Raw genomic sequence first — 16,127 nt, forward strand, 5'->3', positions numbered from 1 at the left:
CTTCCGGCACAATATCCGCATCTTCATGAATTTTGGAGAATTGGCTCCAAAAGCCTAAAAATTCTCTTGCATCTCCAGAAAATTTTTTCAGTTCAAGTTTAGGAAGTTTGAACTTCCTGTTTTTATTTTCTTTAGGATCCGAAATCGAAAGTGAAGCAATATCTGTAGTAACATTCATCGAATTCAATTATCCAATTTTATTCTGAAGTTTCACCTTTAAAGCTATAAAGGAATCTCTGTATCCTTCAGCCGTATTAAATTCATTCTCGAAATCCGCTTCCTTGGTTTGTTCTAAAACACTGCTTTGAGTACTGTCCAAGCGTTCAAATTTGTCAATTAGTTGCCCCAACAACACTTGCAATCTCTCAGGATCCGTACAAGTAGGCAATTCTTCTTCCACAATCTTCGTAGTTAACGTAAACGAAGTACGTTCACTTTTACGTTTTGCCTTTAATAACTCCATTTTAACAAAACGTCTAAATCAAAACTACTCGAAATCACACAAACGTCCTGTCAAACGGACGCCAAACTTTTATGTTGAAACTAAATAACGTTTGCATAATCCGAGTTCAGAAAACAAAACATTTATTTTACATATTTTAAAGAAATAACGTTCTGAAACAACATGTTTCATCTACACAATCAATCGACGCTTTCACCAGAGCATTACGCCATCAAACTTGGCACACATCCAAAAGTTCAAATTGAAGAATTACAGAAGCGTTGTTGCCACACAAGAAAAGACATATAGTTACAACTTCACACAATAATAAAACAAAAACACACTTTTGAAAAATAGACAATAATAAAACAAAAACACACTTTTGAAAAATAGACAATAATAATAAAAATAGTAATAATAAAATTCTTAACAATATTTTCTCGATTATGCAACACAACAAATAGTTATTTCATCACATTTCAGTATTTTTCTTTATTATCTACATGAGTATTAATCAATAAATTATACAACAAATAGTTATTTCATCACATTTCAGTATTTTTCTTTATTATGTACATGAGTATTAATCAACATATAACAAGTAGTAGCAATAACAAGTAGTAATAATAGCAACAATAAATACACAAATTACTTATAATTTTGTGATTTATCACCGCCTTATCAATTAAAGTATAAACACAGATTATTCTAATATAGGAAGTACTCTAAATGTAGTTACATTTTATATATTTGTACTTAGATTTATCTGGTAGATGTTGCCAATACACGTTGCAGTTTAGCATTACTTTCTGTATCTGTTAACTACCAATAAAATTAGTAAAATGCATGATTCGCACCAAGTAATTTGCATCTGTGTGGTTCAATTTTATCTTGTAGATAACCCTTAACAATTAAATGCTGTTTTATATACACATATACATACATATTTAATAATACTTGTTCCTCCAGGTAACATATTGGAATACAGGGTTAAACAGAAGGGCTAGCTCATTCCTTTGTGCAACTCCTCGCCGAGGCGATCCTCGAGGAAGGGGGTTAACAGAAAGTAGTCTGGCATCACTATGTTGCATCTGCTCTAACTTGACCTGTTTAAAACTACAATGTGGATATCTCAAATTGAGGTACTATTCCATTTCGAGAACCATAAAAAAATTGCAGCGAAAATGTATGCGCAAAAGCGCCAAATCTAGTAAACGCGTCCATTTAACAGCGCACCAAATCAGGCGTACGCGCTGATTTCACATTGCGTAAGCTTATGTAGTTCGATATTTCTTAAAACGCCATTGAAATACTAGTATAACTTTTAAATCCTTTTTTAATATCCTATGGATTTAACAATTTGGAAATTGCCCATGACGAAAAGTCGGCAATAGAATTTTGGGTAAAGAGCAGAATCACCCACTGCTTGACGCATTTTTAAGAATTGCACATAGTCGGTATCCATGTACACATCGACCTATTTTCACTTAAAAAAGATCCCAGAATTGCACAAAAATCGCACTGCGCTCACCCTTCACTTTATCTATGTACACATCGACCTATTTTCACTTAAAAAGTAAAAGAAAATTGACAAAAATCCAATTGTTTTTACCCTTGTAAAAAGCGGCAAACAAATAAGTGGGCGATTCTGCACTAACTGAGAATTTTTTGCAAAGAAAAGCCATGATTCATTGTAGAAAATTATGTTTGAACAACCAACGAGATGAAATTATGCTTTAGCAATAATTCGGTAGCGAAATAGCCATGCAGGCATCCCTTCAGTTATGTTTAGCGATTTTTATATAAATTATAATAATTAACTGAAATAGTTATTTACTCTTATGCTTCCATTCAGTCATGTTTAGCCTTTTTTATATAAATTATAATAATAAAAAAGTATTATATGAAATTAACTTTTCATCTAAATTAATAAAAATTAGATGCCCATTTTATGCTGTATCCTAACCATGAATTTCAGAAAGTCACCTTGGCTACCAGGACTTAATTTGTTCATGTGCATCGGAAGAAATCTTTTGGGCGAACCGGGAAGCCCCACGAAAATTTTAAAGCTGCTTTAGTAAATGCCTTTTCGGTAACAAGGAATCGAGCCGAGTTGGAGGCGCAACTCTTTAGTGTATACCAGCAAAGAATGGAGGAGCTCTCGAAATTTATTTTGAGAAAAATCCAAGTATTCAAACTTCTGCATGGAACCTGGCCGGATCCTGAAATAATTCAGGTGATTTTTGTCACGATTACTAACCTCAGGTACAAGACTTCATTGAATTAAGGAACCCTACGACACTGGGTAAATTACTCGAGCTCGCAATCCAGTTTGAAAGCAGAAGAAGGAGGACAACGAAAGAAGACGCCAATATGAACAAAGGAGCCAATTTAGTGCGCCAAGGCCACAGCGGAGGAAAGAACAAGAATACGGAAGCAAGTCGAATAAATGGTCTAAGAAAACCGAAAATTCAAAAGCAACCGGCGAACATCGACAGTTCAATAGTAAACCAGACAAGAAGTACGAAAGTCAACGAAGAAAGAAAGAAGGCCCTGAAAAAAGAACAAGAAAGATTTAAACTGAAACGGATTTTTGCTGACAGGAGGGTGCAGAAATCCCAAGACCAAGAAAATCCTTCTACTATAAAGCTGAATACAATCATTGTGAAAATTGTCCATGAATTTCAGAAGGTCACCTTGGCTACCAGGGCTTAATTCGGTAGCGAAATAGCGATGCAGGCATCCATTCAGTTATGTTTAGCAATTTTTATATAAATTATAATAATGAACTGAAATAGTTATTTAATCTTATGCTTCCATTCAGTCATGTTTAGCCTTTTTTCATATAAATTATAATAATAAAAAAGTATTATATGAAATTAACTTTTCAGCTAAATTAAAATATCAATCTTAGATAGTCATTTACTATTACACTTCCTCTCGTGCGTTAGGGTTGCCGCAATTATTTTTGACAGCACTGGCATCAACAATAGTTTGGTGATTTTTTACGGCCCTGAAAACCGAATAGTACCAAAATTAACTTTAATCATATATATACTTTTATAGCAAAGTAGTGTCAGCTTTAAATTGGAGCCCTCAAACATCATGAGGTGACGTAGCTGAAAGGTGTAGTAAAAACAAAGATGTTTACAATAATTTACATACTTTCTGCTTTAGAAAAATTTAATAAATAAAAGAAAAAGTCTAGGTTGTCATTATTTATTTTCAAGTTTTATCCCTCTTGGAAAGCTTTAATATATTTCTTTTTTAGTTTAAAAGTAAGTTACTGAGTAGTTCAATATATTACTACAGTAGAAAGTCTTTAATTCAGACGTGTATAATCCGGAATGATCTATAATCCGGACCTAAAAGCTACAAACTTTACGCATGCGCATATGCGTTTATGCATGAGCATAATACGTTTACGAATGCGCGTTTAATGTATAACGGACGGTATAAGCTAGGCTAAAATGATCTAGTTCAATTAATGTTGCAGATTGCGCTGTTCCTTAATCTTCTAATTGGATCCGGCTTATTATTTTTTTCAGACTGTTAGAGCAATTTTATAAAAATTAAGCTTGAACTTTCGATTATGTCAAAAAGAGTTTCCAATTCTGGAGCTGCCAAAGGATCTACAAAGCGAAAGCATGTTTCGATGTCAATCAAACAAAAAGTGGAATTGCTGCAAAAAATGGATAAAGGCATGAAGAAAGTGACAGAGAGGTTAGTTAAAACGAAAATTTCGATTGACAAGTTAGTGGTATCCTCGGCACAGTAATTACAAGACTTGGACAGTGGAACTTTGTAACTGAACAAGAAATTACGTCTGTTTATAGAATTAAAGAGAAAGTATTAGCACAAAAAACGAAGCAACTTAAACAACTTACATTGAAAGAAATGTTTATTAAAGTAAAAAAAAAAAAAAAATCAATATTAAGCTTCTTTTTTTTTTTTTTTTTTTTTTTTTTTTTTGTGTGTGTGTGTGTGTGTGTGTGTGTAAAATTTGGTACCCTTTCGATCATAATTGCTCTTTATTTCATAAATTACGGTTTCATATTTTTAATTGTATAATTTCTGCATGCCATTTTACCAAATTTAAATTGATGATCTGTAATCCGGAAAAAACCCTAATTCGGAATCGCCGAAGTCCTGACGAGTCCGGATTACGAACTTTGTACTGTATTAGTTGAATAAATGCCTGTCTGAAAATTTTATTTCAGATTGTGAACAAGAGAAATTTCTTGCAGATACCAACATTTAGATTTCAGGTACAACATAAATATTATATTTTTCTTTGCATTATTTTTCTTTGTATGTTTTTAAAAATATCTAGTAAAAAGGTTTTAATTTAATTAACAAATTTTGTTTTGTTAAAAAGTAAATCCCAATTTAAAAAAAAAAATTGTAGCATTTACCTGTGTGCAATGTAAGTTTGAGACCACTGCTGTAAAGTATGTTTATGTAATATGCCTTCTTGCATTGTAGCAGAGTGCTATGAAATTCACTGAAATGAGAAAGATAGTGATATTATATTTCATATTTTCCAAAGGACAATTTGCTTTTGGCAAAAAAATGGATACTTGTGTCGAAGACAGGATTAATATGAAAAATGCAAGAAATAGCAGTGCAGATAAAAATTGCAGATAGTAGAATTATCTATGCAGTGATTGTGAAGATGATATAAAAAATGGCTTGCCGCAAAAGAAACTGTTAAAATTCAATACTGTCCCGAGAAAAGAAAAATAATGCAGAGTACTTTTGAAAGATTACACAAATCAGAGTTGAAAAAAATTCATTTTGAAACCGATTACGAAATGATGATAGAAATAATAAATCAAATACGAATGATTTTAAAATAGAACTCACAAATGATGATGTAAATATTGCTGAATGCTGTAACTGTAAAAATAAACAAGAATGCATTGATAATTTTTTAAAAACATAGTTACCTCGGCATTTTAGGTAATTTATAAATGTATAAAACATCAAAGTAATTTTGCATAAAGAAGAGTTTCCTCCTTCGCCCTACTTTTGAAAGATTAAGTAATTCTCTTTAGATACTGTGAGCAAAATTGTTTAGTCAAACTTTAGACAACAATCTTGTATTTATTTAATGTTATGTAATGTATGTGTATAAATGTCAGTCAGGCAATTATTTTTACAACAGATGTTATTCTATCAAATCGGAAGAGAAACATGCCAATGTACAAATATAATTAGGTCAAAAAAGCAATCTCAGATTAGATTAAATTTTTAATAAAACTATTGATTTCAAGGGCAATGAAACACAGATTTCTCATCTTTAGCTGCAGGAACAAAAATTGACATATTTATTCAAACTAAGCCAAACTAAGGTATTTTTTTAGGCCCGACGTTAAAGAGCTGTTATTACAGTTATCTTAAAAAGAGTAAAAGAATTCCCCCCACTTAGTATGCAGATTAAGAAAAGATAATGAATGCGTAGTTTTTTTCCTTCATCATTTAAAAATAAAAGCATGGGGGGGGGGACCTACAACTTTTAAGAAAACATAGCATACTTTACCTATTATTTTTTAATTAATAAATAAGTATTATTAATGTTTTTAACATTATAAATGCTAATGGTAAAGACATGTTCTCTTCTGAATTAAAAAAGCTATTTTTTCACACACAGTATTTTTAAGGCTCTTTTTTTTCAAGTTTAAACATACCTTTCCTTGCTGCGAATTGTGTCTTTGGAATCAGTGTCAACATGACCATATGACCATATCATGACTCCTCACTTCCTGTTTCAGGGGGTAAAGCTGTATGAACCAGCACTTCTCTTCTGAGTACTGCTTGGATATGTGTTTTGCTGATACATATTTATGCCTATATTTCTGCATGCATTTCCATACTGAATTATATGCAATATCATGAGTATTATAAACATATAATAAAACTAGCATTTACAGTGAATGACAAAAATTCTCTCACTGCTTATGAAATATGACATATACATTATTTCAAATTATTTTTCAGTATATCTTAGTCAGTAGAGGCAGCATTAATGATATTACCAGAGTTTCATGCAAATTTAGCTAATTTTTGCATATGAACAATTATATATCTCAATGTATACATGTAAGATGAGAAGCACATTAAAACAGTCTTATTTTGAGCCAGATTTAATTCAACAGAATCAGGAAAATCAATAAAAATGCATTATATGTGAATAAAAAATGCATATTTAGAATCCGTATAAAGAAATAAGAAAAACTAAAATAGCCATAAACTAAAATCATATACAAAAAATCAATGCACAAACCTAAAGTTATTTAATTGTCAACTTATAGTAAAGTGACATATGCAAAACTCAATCCACAAGCTGTGTTTTCTACAACACATTAGTTAACATTTTCTTTAACCCGGGAGCACGCGCGCTATTTTGAGTTACATGAGCGTGCGCCCTGGGTTTAAAAGACTCGGCTCATGTTTTTTTGAAGAAAAAAACTGTTACTCTTCAGGTAAAAGTGTTACAGTTATGCTAAAATTTTATGATCAAACTTAAAAAATATTCAAACTATAAAAATTAAAATTTTATTTCAATTTCTATAATATTTTTATAAAATAAAATTTTTTAAAGAAATAGAAAAATTCATATTAATATTTAATTTATTAGGAATTCATTATACTATTCAGATTATTCAGGAATTATTATTCATGTTTATTTATCAGGAATATACTGTTTAAAAGAACATTTTCCTCGGAAGGCTCCAAATTTTTCATTAATTGTTATGAACTCACCGACAGTGTCATATTTCTGGCAGTTATTCACAAAATCTTCAAAAAACTCTCTTATAGGTGCAAGTTTATCTGATTCTTTCTTGACGACGCGAGTTTCTATGTTATCAAAACGCAAACATCTTGATAAAAATGAAAACGGTTAATCTTTGATTTATGGTAACTTGGCGATTTTTTGACGAAAATTTGGCGACCAACCCTGCTACAGCAACCTGCAAGTTTTTGTTTGGACGCCATTTTGTTTTCACAAAGTAAAGGCATTTTTTTTTTTTTTTCTCTCAGCATTTTTTTCCAACAATCTGCTAACCAAATTACGCTTATGCTAGAACTTTTGTGGAACAAAAGTGCTTAATCATGACGAAGATTAGGCCCACTGCTTACCGCATCTTCAAGAATTGCACATACACAGTATCATCCATGTACACATCGACCTATTTTCACTTAAAAAAAAATCCCAGAATTGCACAAAAATGGCATTGCACACACTCTTTACTTTATCCATGTACACTGCTAAAGTCCTAGCTAGTAACCTTTATCGCCTTACCAAAATGTCGCCAAACTACCTGTTACCATATTCCAAAGATTAGCCATGTAAACATTTGTAGGACATAGTTTTGTAGAAAATTTCCAAGCCGATTCTGTCTGTTGCCTGTAGATCCCACACATTTACATGAGATGAGGGTACTATTCAGTTTCGAGGGCCGTAAAATGTCGCCAAACTATTGTTGATGCCAATGCTGCCAAAAATAATTGCGGCAACCCTAATAATTGCGGCAAGAAAGGAGGCATAATAGTAAATAACTATCTAAAGATTGATGTTTTAATTTAGATGAAAGGTTAATTTCATATAATACTTTTTATTATTATAATTTATATGAAAAAGGCTAAACATTACTGAATGGAAGCATAAGAGTAAATAACTATTTCAAATCATTATTATGATTTATATAAAAATTGTTAAACATAACTGCTGCATCGCTATTTCGCTACCGACTTATCGCTAAAGCATAATTTCATCTCGTTGGTTGTTCAGACGTAATTTTCTATAATGAATGATGCTTTTTCTTTGAAAATATTCTCGGTAAAGTGCAGAATCGCTAACTTATTTGTTTGCCGCTTTTTACAAGGGTAAAAACAATTGGATTTTTGTCAATTTTCTTTTACTTTTTAAGTGAAAATAGGTCGATGTGTACATAGATAAAGCCAAGGGTGTGCGCAGTGCCATTTTTGTGCAATTCTGGGATTTTTTTTAAAGTGAAAATAGGTCGATGTGCACATTGATACCGAGTATGTGCAATTCTTAAAAACGCGTCAAACAGTGGGTGATTCTGCACTTTACCCAAAATTCTATTTCCAACTTTTCGTCATGGGCAATTCCCAAATTGTTAAATCCATGGGATATTAAAAAAGGATTTAAATTCAAAAAAGGATTAAAAAATTAAACTAGTATTTCAGTGGCTTCGTAAGAAATATAGAACTATATAAACTTACGTAATCTGAAATCAGCGCGTACGCTAGATTTGGAGCGCTGTTAAATGGGCACGTTTGCTAGATTTGGCGCTTTTGCGCATACATTTTCGCTGCAATTTTTTACGGTCCTCGAAACGGAATAGTACCGAGATGAGTTATGTCACAAAAATAAAAAAGACCTATAAAAGTGTGAATTTCAGTTAGAATTGTGTTACGAACATATTTTTCTCTCTTTGAAAGCTGTCACAAATAGATGCAATATAAATATTTGTATAACTGATGACTTTCAGCAACATTTTTTCACTTAGTTCCCACGATTCATTTGGGGTCTGCACATATTTTGCCTTGCCGATGTTTCCAGGCAATTTAGTAATAATATTATGAGCAGGAGTTCTAACATCAGCTTTAGGAATTTTTTTTTTTTTTTTTTTTTTTTACCATTGAGCCTTTTCCAATAAAGCAATAAATGTCATTCTCATTTTTGTTTTCAGAATGCATCTCGATTTCTGAATCAGTATCATGAGAACTAAAAAATTCATTATAACTTTCATCATCAGTTTCTTCAATTGAGTCTTCAACAGTTGATATATTTAATAATTTTTGCAAACGTAACATTTCTTCCTTATAGGATAAATTATGCGACATGTTTGCAGCTTTGTGTGCTACCAGAAATGAACTATCTTACCGAATAGGCGCGCTGGGTCTAAATGACCCGATCCGATTAAAACAAAACTTTGAATAAAATTTCCGGCGAAAAACGTCGGACACATAAGGAGAATGGCCTTGGAAGAGACTACACTGAACCACAACCACTTGGGAAAAATAGGGGCGCTTTTAGAAAGGTTTATTTAATCGGGCGGGTCTATTCATTGCACGCTCGTGGGTTAAATCTTGATAAATTTTTCAAGGAAGTTAAAAACTATTTAAAATATGCAATTTCAAATATTTATATAAAAATTTTTGTAAAAGTTTATAATAGTGTGCCTTTGATATTTTTGGTGATTTTTTTAGGATGCCATGAATGGCTTAACCCTTTTGCTTTAAATCATGGGAGGAAAAAAGAGCACTTATCTTCCCAAATGTATTTTTTCATGGAAGTTATGGGATATTGATTAATTTGAACTAGCCAGCAAACAAAAATCAAAGTTCAATTAACAGCAATTAAAATTCTAATAACTCAAAATATGTGATTTACAGTACATGATACATGTACTACAAATCATGTAGCCTCGATCACTTTGCACCACTGAGAGGGCTTCTGACCTAAGATGATACCTAATGAAAAAAGCCCACCCAGTGGAAATTATTCATTGAGAAGATCATTCTTACAATGAATATTTTTACATGACAGTGAAAGTTATTAACAGTCTTCTTTGCATTTACATGCTACATTGAGCTAAATTTTGATATACATTTCAATTTGATTTTAATAAATTTCATTAGTTCAAGATTAAGTGAAAGTTCTATAGCTGAATAAAGTTTAATAGATTAAAAGTTTCCAAGAGTTCTAATCAGATTCAATAAGAAGTTCTACTCAGATTAAACTTAAGAAGAATATTGGCAGATAACAATAAAATGGCTGCCATATTGTTGGGGAAACTGATTCGATTTTGGATTACCTGAAAACTGGTAGCATTGTCGTAGCACCAAATCAAAAGGCCTTCTTTTGTACACTGAAACAATATTTTTTAAAAGAATACCTTCAAATTTCAATATTATAAACATATTTAACTTTTTTATGATTATAATTATATAATATTCATTTATTATGACATTATTTTAAGAAAATAAGATTTAATCAATAAAAATATTATAAAATACATGCAAAATTACTGCAATGAATACTATACATATGCAATAAAGCTAGGAATAAGACTGATTTTAATACAACACACAAGGCTAGACAATGAATACTGACTATTACATAAAAACATTTAAGAGTCACAAGGAAGAGGGAAAAGAACTTGTATTTCCTCAATCTGTATATTATTATTGTGGCACAACCTGAAACTGACTTTTTAACCATAACTTTGACGTTGCAATATCCAATTTATGGATAATTTAATGTACATATGCATACATATTTAGTATACATATGTACACTGCACAAAAGAAAAATGGGACAGTTCTGTATCGCCCGTTCTACTGGGCTTATTGACGAAATTCAAATTGCGTTTTCCATGTCTCAAAAGCACGACTTAGGATATATATTATATTTGCACATAGCATTATTCTAACATAGGTATTTTGACACAAAATTAGACTTTTCCTGAAATAATACATAACTTTTTTTCCATATTTCAATTCTACAACTCAAATTATGCCTAGATATTAAATTTGGTACTATTCGGTTTTGAGGGCCATAAAAAATAGCCAAACTATTCTTGATGCCAATGCTGCCAAAAATAATTGCGGCAAGAAAGGAAGTATAATAGTAAATAACTATCTAAGATTGATATTTTAATTTAGATGAAAGGTTAATTTCATATACTACTTTTTTATTATTATAATTTATGTGAAAAAGGCTAAACACGACTGAATGGAAGCATAAGAGTAAATAACTACTTCAGATCATTATTATAATTTATATAAAAATTGCTAAACATAACTGAATGGATGCCTGCATCGCTATTTTGCTACTGACTTACCGCTAAAGCATAATTTCATCTCGTTGGTTGTTCAAACGTAATTTTCTATAATGAATGATGCCTTTTCTTTGAAAACATTATCGGTAAAGTGCAGAATCGCTCACTTATTTGTTTGCCGCTTTTTACAAGAGTAAAAAAAATTTGATTTTTCTCAATTTTCTTTTATTTTTTAAGTGGAAATAAGTCGATGTGTACATAAATAAAGAAAAGGGTGTGCGCAGTGCCATTTTTGTGCAACTCTAGGTTTTCTTTTTAAGTGAAAATAGGTCGATGTGCACATGGATACTGAGTATGTGCAATTCTTAAAAATGCGTCAAGCAGTGGGTGACTCTGCACTTTACCCAAAATTTTATTGCCGACTTTTCGTCATGACAATTCCCAAATTGTTAAATCCATAGGATATCAAAAAAGGATTTAAAAATTAAATTAGTATTTCAATGGCTTCTAAGAAATACAGAACTATCTAAACTTACGCAATCTGAAATCAGCGCGTACGCTAGATTTGGCTCGCTGTTAAATGGGCCCGTTTGCTAGATTTGGTGCTTTTGCGCATACATTTTCGCTGCAATTTTTTTACGGCCCTCAAAACGGAATAGTACCTTAAATTTTTGTGAGAAATTTATGGCAAAATTTCAAAATTTATCTTGGCAGATTTTTTTTAGTTTGCACCAAGAATAATTCACTTGGCGGAATTCTTAATTTATAGTAACCTTACTTTCCTCATTTTTAATTGATGCATGAAAGGAATAGAGGTCCATCATTCATTCTTTCAAATAATCTTATTCATATTTTAAGTGCATAAACCACATTTTCGTTATTATTCGCTTATATTAAATACCCCAAATTTCAAAACGCGCCAAAATGTAAATTCGCGTACTATCTCAGGGAATTTTGAATATAAAACTCTAATTTTTTTATAGATACGCTTAGAAATACATGTACTTTAAGATGATATTAAAAATTTTATAGGTCAAAACAAAACAAAACGTTTTTGAAAAATTTATAAAAAATACAAATTTTTATAATAAAAAATTAAAAATGTATGAATTATATTTGGATTAAGCCTAAATTTCAAATTCTGGAAGAAGGAATCAAGTACATTTGATAAAATAAGAGATAGTAATAAATATATATCAAATTCAATTAACACCGAGGAGCTAAAATTTTTAAAGCTAATTTTTAAAAAAACTACTTACAAAATTTGGTATAATTTGAGTCGTAAAATCGAAATATGGAAAAAAAGGAGCATGTCATTTCAGAAAAAATCCGATTTTGTGTCAAAGTACCTATATTAAAACAATGCTATATATAAATCTAATACATATCCCCATTTCATGCTTTCGAGACATGAAAAACGCAATTTGAATTTGGCCCAGTAGAACGGGAGATACAGAACTGTCCCTTTTTTTGTGTGTGCAATGTATATGCATTAATTCAAATTATGTTCTGTGTAAAGAAGTGTGTCTATCCCAATTCTCCCGATCAAATGAATGATTACAAACATAAACTATTTGCTCTTTATCCTGTACAAGTAAGCACTTATTTGTTTAAATCCTTCTTATATCTAAAGGCTTGCTATATACTTATACATATGAGATTTATTTTAAGTGTCGTTTTTGTCGTAATTAAGTTTTGCAACCAAGCACAATGCAGTGTCCAAACATCCTGCATTCAAATAAGCTATTAGAAAGAAATATTTTAGTCAAAATAAAGAATTCCTAATATTCTATACGAAACAAATACTCAAAACAATGCTATGTAAAATGTGCAAACTAGAGTAAATGCATTCGATGTTTAAACGAATACGGATGAATATGGAAATCTAGCACGCAAAACTATATAATGTACTATTACATAAAATTAATATTGTATAAAGCTTAAGTTATTAAAATCACTTAGAATAGCAAAAGTAACTACTTATTAACACTATTAGTAAAAAATATTTTAAAAAATCCAGGACCACGCATTCACAAAAACACACTGCCACTAAAAGATGATTACAAATATAAACTATGTGCTCCTCCTGTACAGTAAGTATATGTTAGTTTAAATCCCTCTTGTATCTAAGCTATATACCTGCACACAAGAGATTTATCTTAAGTGTGCACAACCATGTGTCTGTTTAAATGACTCTTTCGTGAAAATGCCTTGTTACATAACTCACACACATGAGGTTTCTCTCCTGTATGGACAAGCACATGCTTGTTTAAAGTACTGTTTTCTCTAAATGACTTTGCACATAATTCACATGAATAAGGTTTCTCTCCTGTGTGAAGACGAATATGTTTGTTTAAACTACCCTTATGTGAAAATGACTTGCTACACACTTCACATACATGAGTTTTCACTCCAGTGTGGATGAGCATGTGTGCTTTTAAACCATTTTTTTGTCGAAATGCTTTGTTACATACCTTGCACACATGAGGTTTCTCTCCTGTATGAACAAGCATATGCTCGCTTAAACTACGTTTACGTCTAAATGAAGTATTACATACTTCACACAGATAAATTTTCTCTCCAGCATGGATAAACCTATGTGTCTTTAATGCACTCTTCTCTGTAAATGACATATTACAGACATCACACACAACAGATTTCTGTTCTGTGTGGATATGCATATGAGAATTTAATTGCATTTTCAGCCTAAAGGATTTATTACATACTTCACATGAATGTGGTTTCTCTCCCGTGTGAAGAAGCATATGTACGTTTAAATCATACTTTTGCCTAAATGACTTATTACAAATATCACAGACATGAGGCTTCTCTCTGGTATGAATAAGCACATGCATATTTAAAACTCGCTTTAGTCTGAATGACTTGTCACATACCTCACACACAAAAGATTCTTTCAAGTGAATATGCTCATAAGAATTCGAATCACATTTTACATTACATGACTTCTCACTCACATGAGACTTTTTTGTGTGAATAAGCACATGCAAATTTAAATCATGTTTTAGACTAAATGACATGTTACATACCTCACACACATGTCGTTTGTCTAACATGTGAACAAACATATGCTGGTTTAACTGATCCTTTCGTGAGAATGAATTTTTACATACATCACACATATGAGGTGTCTGCCCTGTGTGAATAAGTAGATGCTTCTGTAAATGACCCTTTTGTCTAAATGACTTATTGCACACATCACAAACATGAGGCTTCAATCCAGTATGGATAAGCATATGATCATTTAACTGACCTTTTAGTTTAAAGGATTTGTTACATACTTCACACACATGAGGTTTCCTTTCTGTGTGAATTAGGATATGTGTCTTTAAATTACACTTAAACCTAAAATACTTGTTGCATATATCACACGCATAAGACTTCACCCCTGTGTGAATAAGCATATGCTGCTTTAAATTACGCTTTGATTTAAACGACCGTTTGCATTCCTCACACACATGCGATTTCTCTCCCAAGTCGATATCCATAAGCTCTTTTAAATCTTCTTCTTTCCAAATAACTTCTTACATAATGTTTCCTATATATATAGGTAAGTAGCCTTAATATCATACAAATTTCAGTAGTAACACTTTATGAAAACAAATTTTCAAACAGCAAATTTACTTTCTGCTGGAACATGGGGGATAGCTTTTATTATCAAATTAGGCAATTAAGTTATTAGGTAAATTAGGTTTTACAATTTGATTAAATTTTGCTTTATCTAGATCTGTGAGGCAACTGACACATTGTATTTTGAAGAAGGTATTAGTATAAAACTACTACACGGATTCAGACAGACGAACTAGACAGATCCAAAGATTGTCTATGTACATATTCTGAATCTGTCTGATATCTGAGTCCCGACGAAGGAGGTTTACCCGGATATTTACCGGCCTCAGGGCAAATACTCTCGACACACGAGTGCTACTGACGAATGAAGGGTTATTGTAATTGGCTATTTATCGCCGTACTGGTTATTTTTTGTTATCATACTTACCAATATCATATCATACCAACCAATGCGTATGTTGCAAATGCTATGTGAATGGGTTTGGGGAAGTTTTTACAAAATATTTACGACTCTTCTCTTTAGTGTTATAGTATAGTAGCAAGAACTTATGATTATCGTTGTACATATGCGTGCATTAAAACTAATCAGTCTACTCAAAAAATGAATTAGATATGTGATTTTACTCATGCATTATTTCTTCGTACATACACAAATAGAAATATATATTTCTGGCATATATGTATATAATATTTGGAGTGTGCAGTAATTTTTAAAATGCATGATATTTATGAAATCAGATTGAAATCTGTGTTGTATTTTGTTATCTATTTAATGGAGAGATACTTATTACTTATTTATTATTGAATTAATGGAGAGAGACGTTTTATTATATTACGTTTTTATTGTCAAGTGGAGTAATCTTTGAAATATTATAAAAACTGTATAATGGATTGTTTTGCTAAGCAAGTTTTTTCCGAACATTACGCTCTGTTAACTCTTTGTTGAATATGTCCACTGTATTAGGAAAAGAAACCTGACATTGTATTAAAAACATATTTCCCTAAAAGATTTAAGGAAAGCAATTATTATTCATTTTCTCAAATATTTGTTTTTATATATTATGTAATGAATGTGGAATTTTTAAAATTCCGCATAAAAATTCCACATTCATTACATACATAAAAATTCCACATTCATTACATAATATATAAAAAAATCAAAAATAAATATTTAGGTCAAAAGAAAAATCAAAAATAAATATTTTTTTTGATAAATTTATTTGAAATTAATCAAAAATAAATATTTAAGTCAAAAGAATTGTGTATGTAAAAAAACTTGT

General features: G+C 31.1%; 1 protein-coding gene across 1 annotated transcript; it reads right to left on the minus strand.

Annotated features, from left to right (window-relative positions):
• Window positions 1-568: 568 nt before the first annotated feature.
• Window positions 569-15,150, minus strand: LOC118202837 (uncharacterized). The gene has a single exon (XM_085819505.1). The coding sequence runs from the start codon at window positions 14,763-14,765 to the stop codon at window positions 13,419-13,421; it is 1,347 nt and encodes a 448-aa protein (XP_085675631.1). The 5' UTR covers window positions 14,766-15,150; the 3' UTR covers window positions 569-13,418.
• Window positions 15,151-16,127: the final 977 nt, after the last annotated feature.

Source organism: Stegodyphus dumicola, chromosome 1 (assembly GCF_044657685.1).
Source record: "Stegodyphus dumicola isolate Sdum_Otavi_A_Nest chromosome 1, ASM4465768v1".
Lineage (NCBI taxonomy): Eukaryota > Metazoa > Arthropoda > Arachnida > Araneae > Eresidae > Stegodyphus > Stegodyphus dumicola.

Coding starts and splice junctions, on each gene's coding strand:
- LOC118202837 (XM_085819505.1), bottom strand. CDS start 14,765: ATGGATATCGACTTGGGAGAGAAATCGCATGTGTGTGAGGAATGCAAA.